At 50.8% G+C, this 15,942-nt stretch overlaps 1 protein-coding gene across 1 annotated transcript; it reads left to right on the forward strand.

Moving 5' to 3' along the window:
• The first annotated feature begins 9,412 nt into the window (after positions 1 to 9,412).
• On the forward strand, positions 9,413 to 9,789 carry LOC119271204 (MADS-box transcription factor 4-like). The gene has a single exon (XM_037553119.1). The coding sequence runs from the start codon at positions 9,413 to 9,415 to the stop codon at positions 9,689 to 9,691; it is 279 nt and encodes a 92-aa protein (XP_037409016.1). The 3' UTR covers positions 9,692 to 9,789.
• The last annotated feature ends 6,153 nt before the right edge of the window (positions 9,790 to 15,942 follow it).

The raw sequence follows: 15,942 nt of genomic DNA on the forward strand, positions 1-15,942 counted from the left end.
AAATCCACAAGTTTTATTGTATTTTGATGAACAAAAGCAGTATTGTCGCACTACAACCTACATTCATGGAACATCTACAACTAATTATAACTATAGGGACGTTCACGGCAAGGACGCGGCCACGCCCACAGCTACCACCCATGGGATGTCCGCGAGCACCTCCGACGCCTCGGCCACCGGCACGGTCACGCCCACGGACATGGCCATGGGCATCCCCATGGCCAGCGCCAGCGCCATGTAAGACCACGTCCATGGCGTGTTGATATCTATCCTTCCTCTGGCTCCGCTAACTCCTAGGCAAGCTCCTCCACGGTCAACTCCGTCTGTGCAACCTCCTCAATGGCTAGCACCATCTGCGTCTACCATGTTTATGTTTGTTAGTTCTACTGTGAGTGTATCCGAAATCAACTTAACAAAGTAGAAAACTAGCACATCGATTTAATTTCGTGTGCATGTAAAAAACAAGCACCTTTCACCGATAAATGGTAGTTACCATGGTTACATTGATCTCTTGCTGCCGAAACTTCGACAAGTCCCGAAGAAGTACACCTACTTGTGATAGTATTGCCACTCTCTCGGCTTCTTTGGGCAGAAATGAATCTTCAATTCGTCATCTGCTCCTAAAGATATTGCCATGCAGTCAGCTTCTCCCGACACATTCTTTGCATAGTAGGTAACACCACAACAAACATCAGTTCAGCCAAGCGACTTTGGTTTGTTTTGTAAAACACATGATTACAATAATAAATAAATTTAGACGAGGATAAAAAATAGAGACACTTTCAATTAGCCCACTTTGCACTTAATTATAAGATGTAGATCCACGTTTCTTACATTTTCCATCCTAATGAAGTAATGAGGGCTTCACATCTATGTCTTCTTAAGCAAGAGAGCAGAGGACCAAAAGTACAACAACAACAACAACAACAACAACAACAAAGCCTTTAGTCCCAAATAAATTGGGGTAGGCTAGAGATGAAAGCCATAGGATCTCGTGACCAACTCATGGTTCTCGCACATGGATAGCAAGCTTCCACGCACCCTTGTTCATAGCTAGTTCTTTGGTGATACTCCTATCATCCAGGTAACTCTTAACGGACTCCTCTCATGTAAAATTTGGTCTATCCGATCTCTCTCGACATTTTCCGCACGCTTTAACTGTCCGCTATGCACTGGAGCAGACCAATTCGGTATAAGTGTATCCAGAATCGACAAAATGAGCCAAAATTCTAGTCCATCAACACACACAAAACTAGTCACAACTCAATGGCTGGGTGCACACCAAGGAATCAAATCACCACAAAGGTCTATAAATGGAACATCATCTAGTCTACTAGAAATTAGGAACTACAAATATGATAAAGCATGTTTACTCTAATATGTGGAGTAAATAAAAACGGAGGGAGTACAGTATAATTCAATGATTGGTAAAAGTAGCAGTTTAGATGTTCACATCTATAGACAATTTATAAATGGCTACCACATGGCTCCAGAATAAAGCAAACAAACTTCTAAATTCTAAAGGGGGATGAGTTATTTTGAGCGTCAAAACGTAAAACTCAAGGAAATCGGCACCGAAATACTGGTAAGCAAATAACCAATACAAGGAGCTATTAGCTATTCAATCAATCAACATATCAAATATCTTGAAACACCCAACAATGTACATTTTTCACACATGTGCAGCAGTTGGTAACTTGGCATGCATACATCATAGCAGATTACGTAAGCTAACAAATAAACTTGAGCTACACCTGCTATGCTAACGGAAAAACAATTGCACCCATAATAGCAGATTCAGAGGCGAAAGCATTCGTGCATGTCAGGATATCAGACCTGTAGTATTCATTTCAGAAACTTTATGCTAGGGGTCACTAGATGAGGAACTAATTCAAATTTCATAGAAATATCGTCAAAGCAAGATTATATAAGCCCACCCAAATCTTCACTCCCAGTCAGCTAGAACAAACAAGATTATAAATGATGCACTTGTTGTTTTCTACAAGCAGAAAAAGCTCTCAGTCCAAAAGCAACAGCACAAAACACTGGCTGATTCAGCAATATAACTTTTAGCTAGGGGAGAAGAACGAGAGGATTGCAACCTAAAGACTAGGACATCAAGTACAAAATAAACTTTTGCGTTGATACAACAGTTGAAATCTTTACACCATAACAATATAAACAGCAGACAAAGAGACTCGGGAGGACTCACCTTTAATTTTTGTAGACATCGTTGTAGTAGGGTGACAGTGGAGAGCTGGACGAAGACGAGGACCAAACAACACGGCCAGCGGACACGCATGTAGGAGGCAAGACATCCCAATCAACTACCCAATTACATACAACAAAAAAATTCATTGTATTCTCATTGCATCTGACAAGGCAATGAGGTAGGACTGCTACAGCTGGGATCATGTAAATTCTCTTGTCGGGACTTAGCATAACCCGCTCCGGAACAATATATGGTTATATTAGCCCTTCTCGATGATGTTGCACCAGAGAGAGCTAAGCAATGTCCGGTTTTCAATATATTTACTTGACAAGACAAGTATTTTTACCAAAATACAAAGCCAGAGAGAGCCCTTTGATAAAACTAAACCATACTAGAATAGGGCCCTTCTATAGCAAGAGGAAAATTGACTAGCCAGCAGGAACCACTAGAGCATCATCTACTGATATAATTGAGGCCAAACCCAAAACCTAAGTGGCCTTGGCACCCAAAGTTATACGCATAGCCATGGCTCTATGATTACGTGCTTAGAGCAAGGGGGGGAAAAGGCTCAGAGGACTCACCTTCAATTTTTGTAGCCATCGCTATTGCAGGGTGACAGTGGAGAGCTGGACAAAGACAATGAGACCAAGCCCAGCCTACATGGCCGGTGAATGCACGCGCGGGAGGCAAGACAACCCAATTAACTGCCCAACTACATACAACGAAAAAGTTAAGCTTTTTCTCAGATCGTACAAATCATAAGTGGATGCTAGTAACATGTAACATGTTGTTCGGAAATGAAACTAACGCCTTGCATCAATGATACCGAGAGTTTCAGCACCATCTACTCATCTTTTGTTCAGGGGTAATCGATGAACTAAGCAAGTGCTGACCAAACCAAAAGGCTCTAAAGAAAAGCATGGTTACAAGAAGCAGCTCCAGTGTTGGATAACAAAAGCAAGCAGCAAGTATCTGAATATATCAACCAACAGAATCAAGAAAATCAACAAAAAAATCAGTATCTTCTCTAGAGCATAAAACAGTCAACCATGGCCAACAAAAACATATCTCAGTCACTGGACAAAATTAATACTGCACTAGCAAGGAGGCCACTGGCATTTTTTATGCAGATTCTGAACAATGTGAATACGAGCAATGTTACACTTACAGTCATTTTTCTACTGATGGGAGGTTACGGATGGAAGTGGCCTCATTAGATTGGGGACAGGAGGGCCCCACACCTAAAATTCAGGGGGGAGTGGTAAATTAGAGTCTGCCAAATCTGTCCGTAGAAGAGTTTATGTAAGTGCCGTCCGTAAGTGGAGCATTGTGGATGGGAATACAACATGCACAACTGTACCAGCAGAAGTGGCCGTCCAATTATACAAGGAGAGGAAAAAAATGTTACCCTAGTCATTCCTGGCGAGGCACCAAAGTAGCCAGCCAATAGTGGAGAACCAGGATATTAATCTACATCTCCAAGGAGTACAATGACTCCAATGCCATGAGAAACAGAGGCAAAGGGTAACCTGCCAAGTTTTTGGCTAAACAGAACTCCCACTAATAACAAAGCAATCAAAGAGAGAAGGAACTTTGGTTGCTAGTTGAGTTAAACCATTTCCCCGAGAGGAATATAGGAATTCGGCTATAACAACATTGTATGTAGAGTCGCAAAAACTGGGAATTGATCAAATACAGGAGCAGGTAGATGGCAATGGTAGTTTTACAAACCCAATGACACTTGCTTGAGCTACAAATTATAAGTTGAAAACCGATAAGATTAAAACTTAGTGAACCGAGTATTTCAGAACATCAATGTCACTTAGCAGTGAGTCAGAACGAATGATTTGCCGTGATGATGACCACCGGCCTCCTCGTATATTTATACACGTACGTACAAAGGATAAGTACAAGGTTGTTAGGGTTACAACTGATGGCGTGATCTGCCCTTATCTACAGCTAGCCTAACAACCAGAATCCTAACTATACATCACGTTTAACATTCCCCCGCAATCTCATCCTGACACAAGGTTGAGATTGTGCGCAGCTGTTCAAGCATGACCTTCGTGAGAGGTTTGGTAAATGCATCGGCTACCTGATCAGCAGAGGCAATGAACCGGACGTCAAGTGCACCCATGGCCACCTTTTCTCTCACAAAATGGAGATCCACCTCAATGTGTTTGGTACGAGCATGAAACACCGGATTTGCAGTGAGGTACGTGGCACCGAGGTTGTCACACCATAGAATGGGTGCTCGAGGCTGCGGAACGTGCAACTCTTTCAGCAAGGATTGTATCCAAGAGGCTTCAGCAGTTCCATTCGCAAGCGCCTTGTATTCGGCTTCGGTGGATGAACGCGAGACTGTCGGCTGTTTCCTGGCACTCCATGAAACGAGGTTTGGTCCAAAAAGAGACAGCAAAACCACCGGTGGATCTTCGGTCATCGCTGCAGCCAGCCCAATCAGCGTCAGTGAATACACTGATCAAAGTTGATGGCGAGCACCTGATGGTCAGGCCTGTCGCAACTGTCCCTTTCACAAATCGCAAGATGCGTTTAACAGCTTCCCAGTGCACATTAGTGGGCCTTGACAAGAACTGGCAGACTTTGTTCACGGCGAACGAGAGATCCGGCCGTGTCAAAGTTAAGTACTGAAGAGCTCCAACGGTGCTTCTGTACTTGAAAGCTTCATCCTCATTCAGTTTATGTCCAGCATCACGAGTGAGCTTCTCATGGGTGCACATGGGTGTTGAAATTGCTTTGCAATTCACCATATCAGTATGCTGCAGCAAATCAAGGGCGTATTTTGTCTGAGTAAGAGTCATTCCCCCGGAATTGCGAAGTACTTCAATACCGAGAAAATAATTCAGAGAACCAAGGTCTTTCACAGGGAAGGTATCCGAGAGTCGCTGAAGCAGATTATGCATGGCAGAGGCAGATGAGCTCACGATGACGATATCATCCACATAGACAAGCATGTAGATGGTGACACCTCGATCAACAAGGATAAACAGAGATGCATCGGCTGCTGACGGATGAAACCCAAGCTGCTGAAGACGCTCACTAAGACGGGCATACCATGCACGAGGAGACTGTTTGAGGCCATATAACGCCTTGTGGAGCTTGCAAACATAGTCTGGCCGTGACTGATCCTGAAAGCTGGGGGGCTGCTGCATGTAAGCTTCTTCAGTGAGGACACCGTGAAGGAAAGCATTGCTGATGTCCACTTGACGGAAGTGCCAGCCACGGGAAACAGCGAGCGAGAGGACGAGGCGCACGGTGGCAGGTTTGACTATCGGAGAGAATGTTTCCAAGTAATCAAGCCCGTACTGCTGAGTGAAGCCGCGCGCGACGAGCCGTGCCTTGAACTTGTCGAGGGAGCCATCTGCCTTATGCTTCACTTTGAAGACCCATTTGCAGCCTATAACATTTTTGCCAGGAGGTCGAGGCACCAATGACCATGTCTTGTTTTGTTGAAGAGCTTGGAACTCAGTCTCCATCGCGGGCCGCCACTGGTCATTGGCAAGGGCGGCGCGAAATGAGCGAGGCTCCGCGTGGAAAGCACGACGGCGAGGGTCGTAGCGGACAGTGCCATCGCTTGTCACGAGCGTCTTGACGATGTTGTTGCGAAGGCGAGTCGTCATCGGATGCAGGGCGCTGGACGAAGCAACTTCAGTCTCCGCGGCAGCATCGGACGACGGGGTCGCCGGCGGCGTCGGCGCTACTGACGCTGGAGTTCCGGTGGACGAACAGGCCGGGTCGACGTCGTCAGCCTGGTTGAGCGTCAGACTAAGCCGGCTGACAGGAGAAGCCGGGCTGCGCGATCCAGGCGGCGTGACAAGAACGGCCGAGGGTCCGGCTGAAACATCTGCATGCCCCCCGTCTGTATGGCTGCTACGTGGCGCACATGGCGATGTGAACTCCTGGCGAGTACCTGCAGGAGATAAAAACGAGCTACACGAAGCATCAAGCAGCAAGGTCATGTCATATTTGCGCATGCGATCATCCATTAGAGCCGGCTCGGTGATGGGAAAAAAAGAGGATGGTGTGGAAAGAATGGGTGAGGACTTTTGCACTACTGAGCTAGTTGAGAACGGAAACACTTGTTCATCAAAAGTGACATCAAGAGAAATATAAATGCGACCACTAGAGCGATCTAAGCATTTGTAGCCTTTGTGCATGGAGCTATATCCCAAGAAAACGCATTGCCGAGACCGGAATTCTAGCTTGCGGTTATTATAAGGGCGTAGGTTCGGCCAACAAGCGCAACCGAAAGCACGGAGAAATGTATAGTCTGGTTTATCGCAAAAAAGACAAGAGACTGGTGTAGAGTTTTGAAGGACTCGAGTGGGCATGCGATTTATGAGATAGCAAGCGGTGAGAAAAGCCTCGTCCCAAAACCGAACGGGGAGGGAGGAGTGAGCGAGAAGAGCGATGCCTGTTTCGACGATATGACGATGTTTCCGTTCTGCGATGCCATTTTGTTGTGAGGTGTGAGGACAGGAAACCCGGTGCGCAATGCCTTCTTTTTGGAAATAGCGGGAGAGACGGCGATACTCGCCGCCCCAATCCGTCTGAACAGTTTTAATTTTTGCATCGAGCATGCGTTCAACATGTTTCTGGAAGGTGTAGAAGGCTTGTTCAACATCGGATTTTCGTTTAAGGAGATAGATCCATGTAAAACGGCTATAATCATCCAAAAAACTCACATAATATTTAAAACCACCAACGGAAGTAGTAGCAGGGCCCCATACATCCAAACGAATAATTTCAAGAGGTGTATAAGTGACATGATTAGAATCTCGAAAAAGTAGCTGATGTACTTTTGCGCGCTGACACGCATCACAAACACTAGACTCGGTAGATGGTGCACAAGCAAATTTATTTAACCTAAGAACTGAATCGACAATACTTTTGGACGGATGACCCAATTTTTTATGCCATAAATCTGAAGATAGCCTGATGCTGGAGAGAGCTCGAGGACCAGATACGAGCGACGACTGCTTGTAGCTTGGCACCGGGTAGAGACCATTGCGGCATCTACTTTGAAGAAGAACCGCCTTCGTTGCTTGGTCCTTAAGACGAAAAAGATGAGGATAGAATTCAGCAAAAGCATGATTATCATAGGCAAGTTTTTGTGCAGACAGGAGGTGTTTGTTGATGTGTGGAACATGCAGAATGTTACGGAGGTGCAGAGGTTTGGATAAACCGGGAATAGTGGAATGACCAACATGCGCAATAGACATACCTGCTCCGTTGGCTGCATGCACCTTGTCTTTGCCACCATACTTCTCATGGAAGCTGAGACGGTCCAGGTCACTCGTCAGGTGATCGGTGGCGCCGGTATCTACATACCAGTCGGTGTCGACGGAGTACGAGCCTGGGCCGGTGTTGGCGATTTTGCCGGAGCGCTCACGCTGCTCTTCTGGCTGGAAGGCGTGGTTGAACCGGTTGCGGCAGTGGAGGGCGTCGTGGCCGAACTTGGAGCAGACCTGACACTTCAGGTTAGTCCGGCCGTTGCTGCGGCCGCGCATTCCGCGACCACGTCCGCCCTGATCGCCGTGTCCGCCGCGTGTGCCTTGGCCGCCTTGTCCGCCACGATGACCATCAGTGTGGCGCGCAGCAACGTTTGCGGACGGATGAATGTTGCCGGACGATGCCTGCTGCTCGAGGCGAAGTTCGGCGCTGAGGAAGAAGGCATAGAAGTTGCTGAGGCTGATGGGGTCGTTGCGCGCCGTGATGGACGCGATCAGAGGCTCAAACTCAGGACCTAGTCCGGCGAGTATGTAGCCCAGCACCTCGTCATCGTCGAGCGGCTTGCCGATGGAAGCCATGGCGTCGGCGAAGCCCCGCATCTTGCGGTAGTATTCCGAGGCGGTGAGGTCCTTCTTCTTCAGATTGGATAGCTGGTAGCGCAACTGCATGATACGAGCACGATTCTGTGATGCAAACAACTCATGAAGAGTAGTCCAGACCTGAGCAGAAGTGGTGAGCTGGGTCATCTGCCCGAGTATATCCTCGGTCATGGAGCCGAGGAGCGCGATCATGACGAGCTGATCCTTCTGGAACCAGCGAAGGAACTCCGGGTTGGCGACCTCGACAGCTGCATCGCCAGTGCCCTCTATGAGGGTCTGCAGCGGCGCTTCCTCGGTGCCGGCAACATAGCCGAACAAACCGTTCGAGGCGAGGGCAGGGACGGCTTGAGTCTTCCACAGCAGGAAGTTCTCCCGCGTGAGGCGCAGCGTGATGAGGTTGCCGAGAGTGGTGACGGAGATTGGAGCGGAGGAGGAGGAGCCGGCGGCAAGGGTGCCGGCGTTGACGGTGGAAAGGGCGCCGGAAGTGTTGGTGATGGGAGCAGCGTTGGAGCCGGCCATGGTGGGCAGGATTGGATCTTATTGCTCTGAATACCAAGTCAGAACGAATGATTTGCCGTGATGATGATCACCGGCCTCCTCGTATATTTATACACGTACGTACAAAGGATAAGTACAAGGTTGTTAGGGTTACAACTGATGGCGTGATCTGCCCTTATCTACAGCTAGCCTAACAACCAGAATCCTAACTATACATCACGTTTAACACAGTGTACTTTTAGTGTTGTCCTGTGATCATGCATTCCTTTAATATATGCCCACGAGGCGCAGATAAACATCAACAATTCCACAATCTCCCCCTCTATTCTTTGTACGGACGTGCTTTTCTTTTGCTTTTCTTTGTGAATGGATAGACGCGCTTTGGGAAATTTACCGATCGACATGCTACTTATTACCGTGCGCTGGACCGCTGGTCACCGCCGTGTATCTTATCGGGGTCACTCACGGTCGGGCCGCGCTTTCGCTTTACGCCGGAAACGGCAAGTTTCCACGGCCCGGAAGGAGGCGCGGTGACCCGAGCACTTCCCAGATTGGCAACGCAGCCGCCGCTTTTGTTCTCTTCCACGCGCACCGCAGCAGAGGATCGGTGACCGGCTTGCTGCTTTCCGGTCGGGCGTGACGGGCGGACCTTTCACGGTATACTATCCATCACTAGTCGCCGGCGAAACTTCCTGGAATTTTCGTCTGTACGGCGGCGCGGGGCCACGGACTATCACTAGAGGAGAGGAGAGCACCACGGACTGACTGACTTGCTGCTCGATCTCTTCTTCTTCTACCTAGCTTGGCGTCGGCGTCGATCACCAGTCCCCGCGTTCCGAGTCAAGAGAAGATGGGCCGCGGGAGGACGGAGATGAAGAGGATCCACAACGACGTGTCGCGCCGGGCCACCTTCGGCAAGCGCCGCCGCGGCCTGCTCAAGAAGGCGGGCGAGCTCGCCGTGCTCTGCGGCGTGGACCTCGGCCTCCTCGTCTTCGACGACGGCGGCGCCGGCAAGCTGTTCGACTACTGCAGCCCCAGCACAAGGTCCGTTCTCCGTCCGTTCCGTCACGCGCTAGTCGAGACAAGCGAGATTCTGCATTATGGTTTTGATGATCATGCCGATTACTGAATCTGCATCCCTTGCAAGTGCCATCTTTGGCATCGTCCTAGCCTGCCGCAGTATTGGCAATTGGCATGCTCGAATTGTGTTTTGTTTGTGATCAAGTTAGCCAGATGATGCTTTCGAATTTGGCTCTGATTTTAATCTTCTGCTCGGATTCAGATGCTTATGTTCATATTCAGTGTACAATATTACTATAGTTGTGACATATTTATACTTGACTTGTCGTTGTTAAGCTGGAGCGAGCTAATTGAGCGCTACGAGAGCATCACCAACCACAAGTTCCAGTTCCAGTTCCACAAAGTTACGTGCGAGCCCAAAGCCTTGGTGGTGAAGAAGGAAAAGAGCAGACATGCCACCCGCTCCCACGCTCCTGCGACGCGCCACTCCGGCGCCGGCAGCCACACCCGCCGCCGCCGCTTCCGCGCCTACCCCCTCCGCTGCCGCTCCTAGCTCCCCGCTCGGCACCTCCTCCTCGCCTCGGTTCCCTCCTGGCTTCTCGTCACCGAGGTTCCTGCGCCCGGAGCTGGTGGGATCTCTTTTTCCCCAGCTGCTGGCTGCTGCTCCAGATCTGCGACCCCAGGTCGCCCCTGCCCTGGCTTCGGCCGTCGTGGCTGCCCCCAAGGTTGCTGACCTGCCACGCAAGGTGAGATTTGCTTTCAATGCGGAGCTGCTGGAAGATACGCCTCCACCCCCCATTCATGGCGCGCATCGCCCCTGTCTCAAATCCGCGCCTGCTGCTCCATTCAAGTCGGGTGCCTGGCGAGCAAGATGGAGTGCCTCCTCGAGCCCAACGCCTTCAGGGGAGGAGTCAAGGCAGGTCTCTTCAAGCGATGAATGGCATTTGGTGCGGCCGGCGTACTGGTGGCGTGAAGGCCGCTCCAACCACCGGCATTTAAGTCGCAGGTCTGCGGGCTCCTATTCCCCTCCTCGCCACAAGGATTTCGTCAAGCTCCAAGACCGTGAATGCCACCGCTGCCTCCTCAAAGGCCACTGCCAAGTTGACTGCAGAAATCCTCTCACTTGCCGTCGCTGTCGCCGTTTTGGACATAAGGCGAGGGGCTGCACCAACGCTCTCTCACCCTCCCCTTTGTCCCCTGCATCGCCTCCTGAAGCTGCTGCGGCGGTGCCGCTCGGCCTGCCGTCACCTCCGGCAGCTCCCTCGTCGTGTGCCATGTCACGGCGGGAGCCCCGACGGGAACCCCGCGTCGGCGACCCGTCGCTGCGCCCCGAGGAGGGGCGCGTGGTGATCATCTCCACCCCGGAGATGGAGGCCAACGAAGCAGGCTTGGCGTCGCTGGGCGCCCTCATCTGGCTTGGAGGGAACAGGCCGGCTGTCAGCGCCGCTGAGATCAAAGAGGCTCTTGATGAGCAGTTCGGGATCAAGGATGTCAAAGTGGTTCCTCACTTTCCTGAAGACTTCTTTGCTCTGTTCAGCTACCAGCATCAGCGTGACAGGGTCACGACGGCTCGGCGCTTCCGGCACAACGACCTCGACCTGCATTCCTCCAACTGGCGTCTCGATGCTCATTCTGATGTGATTTGCGCCAACTATCACGTCCACCTCTGCATCGAGAGCATCCCCCTCAACGCCTGGTCTGATTCAGTTGCAGCTCAGGTGCTTGGTCCAGACACTTTCGTCCACTATTTCGACATTGCCACCCTGCGTCAGGAAGACGCCTCCTGCCTCCGGCTGTGGGCGTGGTCAGCCAACCCATCTGCCATTCCAAAGGTGCAGCTTGTCACCATTGCTCCTCGGGTGGCCACTGGTGTCGGGGGTGCTCCGTCTGCAGCCATTGGGCATGGTGGCATCCGGCGGCGCGCCATCGTCCACCTCGACTTGCTGGAAGACTTCACTCCTGATGCTGCCGGCAACTTCCCTCGCCGTCCACGCACGGAACCTCCTTTCGACTGGAAGTATGGTGTGGTGGATGGTGAGGCCAGAGCTCGGGATCGTCATGAGCCTCCTCCTAGCCGCCGCGACGACGACGACCGCAGCAGAAGAGATGATGATCGTGACAGAGATGATCGTCGCGGCCGGGACAATGACAGATCTCGGTCCTCCTGGAAGGACCGCATTTTCCGTAGCAGGTCTCGAGCTCCTGACCACCGAGCTGATGATGGCCGCCAAGGTCCGCGCTGGGGCGCGCGCGAGTCGGATCGTGGGCGTGACGACCGCGGCCGTGATGACCGTCGCCGCGCACATGCCACTTCTCAGGAGCGCTCGGCTGACGGATGCTCGCTGGAGAGGCGCGGTCGCTCTCTGCCGCCCTCACCGCGTACAACTTCGAGTGACATCATTGAGATTGCCCCGTCGGGTCTTGGCTTGGGCTGGCTTTGTGGTGCCTCCAGCAGGATCTCCAAGATTCAGCCGTCACTGACCATGGAACAGATGGGGATGGACAAGCACATGCTTCTGGTTCAAGAGGCTCCTGCTTCACCTCATGATGCCCCGCCTGAGTTGGTCCTGTCTACTCCAACTCCAACCCCTGTGCGCCTGGAGGTGCTGCTTGAAGAAACCAACAGCGACAGCATCACTCATGTGTCAAACAGTTTTGATGCTGATGCCCAGACTGAAGAAGAGGCAGATGAAGAGACAAGGACTGAAGAAGCTCTAGAGGAAGAGCCAATATCTGAAGAAGATGCAGAATCAGAAGCACCGGTCACTCCAATATTCATCCCGCGCATGCCCGCGCTGTTGCCGTCCCCCCCTACTCAGCGCTCGACACCTCCAAGACCCCCAACTGCTCGTAGGAAGACGCTAGCCGGGGTCTCTGGCTTCCACCTGCCGCGCCAGAGCCCCCGGCTCCGGGCCAAAAAGCGGAGCGTGCCCATTGCCAGGCTCGCAGAGCAGCTGCTGTGCCGCCGTATGGGGATCGTTGCTGAGGGTGAACAAGCCACTGAGGCGGCTATCACCAAGTTTGCTGATATGTTCCAGGACCGTCTCCCGGACATTGCTGTTGCGGCTTTGCGCGCGTTATTCCACATGGACTGCGATCTCTCCTCGGCGGTTGAAGACGCCCTCATGCAGCATGGAGGAGAAGGAGGGCCAGACCAAAACGAGGCCACCGCGGCGGGGGTCTGAGCGCTGGGTGCTGTTGCTACGTTGCAAGTTGTTGCTTAGTTTCCTCATGTTAGTCCATCATTTCAAAGCTAGATGTACGCCTGTTTGTAGCTGCCATGTGTTGCTGCTTCTATTTCTGGCCCTGGCGAGACCATTGTTGCCTATGATGTTGGCAGACTCATGTAAGGGGTATGATGTAATCGGGGTGGAACCATGTTAGAGCAAAACCTTGCTATTCTGTGTTGGAACGTCCGTGGCTTAAATTGTCCTGATCGTCAAGCAACTGTCCATGAAACCATTGCAGCTTCCTCCTGTCATCTTGTTTGCATACAAGAATCAAAGCTTCAAACTATTGACGCCCATGTTGCTGCATACCTGGGCGGACATCGTCTCAAAAACTTTGCTCATAGACCAGCTGATGGCACAAAAGGTGGAATATTACTGCTATGGGATGATTCTGCGGTTACCATCTCCAATATTCAGATTGGAGCTTACTACCTCTCAGCAACTGTTGATGTCAACAACTCTCCTGATGACAAGTCTTTTAAACTGACCACTGTTTATGGACCAACCAGATACATCCATAAAGAGGCTTTCTTCCTGGAGCTAACGTCCCAAAAGCCTATCGACGGAACGAAGTGGCTGGTTAATGGTGATTTTAACCAAATCTACCGAGCTAGAGACAAAAACCGTGCTAATGTTGATCGGGGTCGTCTTGTCCGATTCCGCAACACCCTGAACACTTGCAATCTCAAGGAGATACACCTTCAAAACCGGAAGTTCACCTGGAGCAACGAACGCGCTGACCCAACGCTCTGCAAATTGGACGGCTTCTTCTGTAACGACGAGTGGGATATTGATTTTGGCTCGCACATTCTTCATGCTCTCTCCTCCTCGCTGTCCGACCACTGTCCGTTATTGCTTGCTAATGATGATGGTCCGCGGCGGCCAAAAACATTTCGTTTCGAAAACCACTGGACCAAGATGCCTGGTTTCCAGAAGGTGGTTGTTGATGCTTGGAATGAACAATCTGTGCACTTGGAGCCCTACCAAAGGCTTTTTCACAAGCTCAAGACCACCGGTCGGAGACTTCGCACGTGGAGCAAGTCCCTCTTTGCAAAGTCAAAGATTCAAATGCACATGGCCCTGGAGGTCATTTTACGTCTAGATTTAGCCCAGGAACAAAGAGAGCTCTCTCACGATGAGCAAGATATCCGGAAAAGGCTTAAGAGGAAAATCATCGGCTGGGCTATTTTGGAGAAATCGAGAAAGAGGCAGAATTCGAGAGTCACTAACCTCAAGGAAGGTGATGCGAACACCCGCTACTTCCATCTTCGCGCGAATCACCGGAGGCGCAAAAACTTCATCCACCGCCTCAAGCACAATAATGGATGGGTCACAGATCACAATGCTAAGGACAAAATCATTCATAGTCATTTTAAGGGCATTGCTAAAAGAGGGCCTTCGCGTAATATTGACATCAACTGGGACATTTTACCGGTCCCTGACTGTGATCTCCAAGATCTTGATGATGCCATCACCGAGGAGGAGGTCAAGGCATCTGTGTTTGGTATGCCAAGTGATAAGGCCCCGGGGCCTGATGGTTTTACTGGTGCATTCTTCAAGTCATGCTGGAGCATCATTAAGGTGGACGTCATGCTTGCTATAAGCCGCTTCTCTAATCTTCATGCCTCCCATTTGCACTGGCTTAACACCGCGGACGTTGCCCTCATCCCGAAGAAAGATGGCGCGGAAGACATCTCTGACTTTCGCCCCATTAGTCTTATCCACGCCATTGCGAAGATCATTGCCAAAGTCATGTCCAACCGCCTAGCCCCGCGCATGAACGACCTTGTTTCCCAAGCACAAAGCGCCTTCATAAAAAGAAGATGTATCCATGACAACTTCATGTATGTGCGCAACATGGCAAGACGCCTCCACCGCAAGAAAGCTGCGGCCCTGCTCTTTAAGCTGGACATTGAAAAGGCCTTTGACTCCGTCCGTTGGGATTACCTCCTCGACTTGCTCAACCACTTGGGTTTCCCACCTCGTTTCCGGGGCTGGGTCTCGGCGCTCTTGTCTATGTCCTCGTCGCGAGTCCTTCTCAATGGAATTCCTGGCTGTCCCATCCGCTTAGGCCGTGGTTTAAGGCAAGGGGATCCCCTTTCCCCGCTCCTCTTTGTGCTGGCAATTGACCCCCTTCACCATATTCTTCGCAAGGCCACCGAACAAGGTAAGCTCCAACCTATTGGAGGAGATGTGATGACTTTTCGAGCCTCCCTCTATGCCGACGACGCTGCGGTCTTCCTTGCGCCAATCAAGGATGATGTAAATTTCTTTGTGGAAACACTGGCGAGCTTTGGGGAGGTCACTGGATTGATGACAAACTGCACTAAAAGCTTAGTCGCCCCCATTCGCTGTGTGAGCCTTGACCTTGATGATATCCTCCATTCCTTCCCTGCGAACCGCTCCACCTTCCCTATGAAATATTTGGGACTGCCGTTATCGGTTAAGAGACTAAAGAGAATCCACTTCCAGCCGCTCGAAGACAAGATTGCTGCCCAACTCACTCCTTGGATTGGCATGCTCATGGCCTCTTCGGGCAGGGTGGTTCTCGTCAAATCTGTCCTCACAGCCATCGCCATATACTACATGACTGCACTTGATCTGCCAGTGGAGGTTTTGAAGAAGATTGACTCCCTTCGGCGTGCTTTCCTTTGGGCTGGCTGTGACAAGGTCACCGGTGGCAAATGCAAGATCAATTGGGAACAAGTGTGTAAATCCAAAGCTCATGGCGGACTAGGCATCCTAAATCTACAGAAATTTGCATCTGCTCTCCGTTTACGTTGGCTCTGGGCGGAATGGATGGACCCGGCGAAGCCTTGGGTGCGGTTGGGGAACCCTTGCGATAAGAGAGATAAAGACATCTTTGCGTCTGCCACCAAGGTCTTAATTGGAGATGGACTTCGTGCCTCCTTTTGGGAGTCTGCTTGGCTTGATGGCATCAGGCCCAAAGACATCGCCCCAATGATTTTTGAAATTTCAAAACGAAGGGGCTGCTCGGTGAACAAGGCTTTGCAAAACAACTTCTGGGTCTCCCAAATCAACTCTCGTGGCATCTTCTCCGCTAACCAGCTCACTCAGTTCGTCAACCTTTGGGAAAAAATTTCGGTTGTTCAACTCAACCCAGATGGGG

Source organism: Triticum dicoccoides, chromosome 3A, assembly GCF_002162155.2.
Source record: "Triticum dicoccoides isolate Atlit2015 ecotype Zavitan chromosome 3A, WEW_v2.0, whole genome shotgun sequence".
NCBI classification, from domain to species: Eukaryota; Viridiplantae; Streptophyta; class Magnoliopsida; order Poales; family Poaceae; genus Triticum; species Triticum dicoccoides.

Bases quoted from the DNA above. Each gene is read 5' to 3' on its own strand.
- LOC119271204 (XM_037553119.1), top strand. From the start codon at position 9,413: ATGGGCCGCGGGAGGACGGAGATGAAGAGGATCCACAACGACGTGTCG.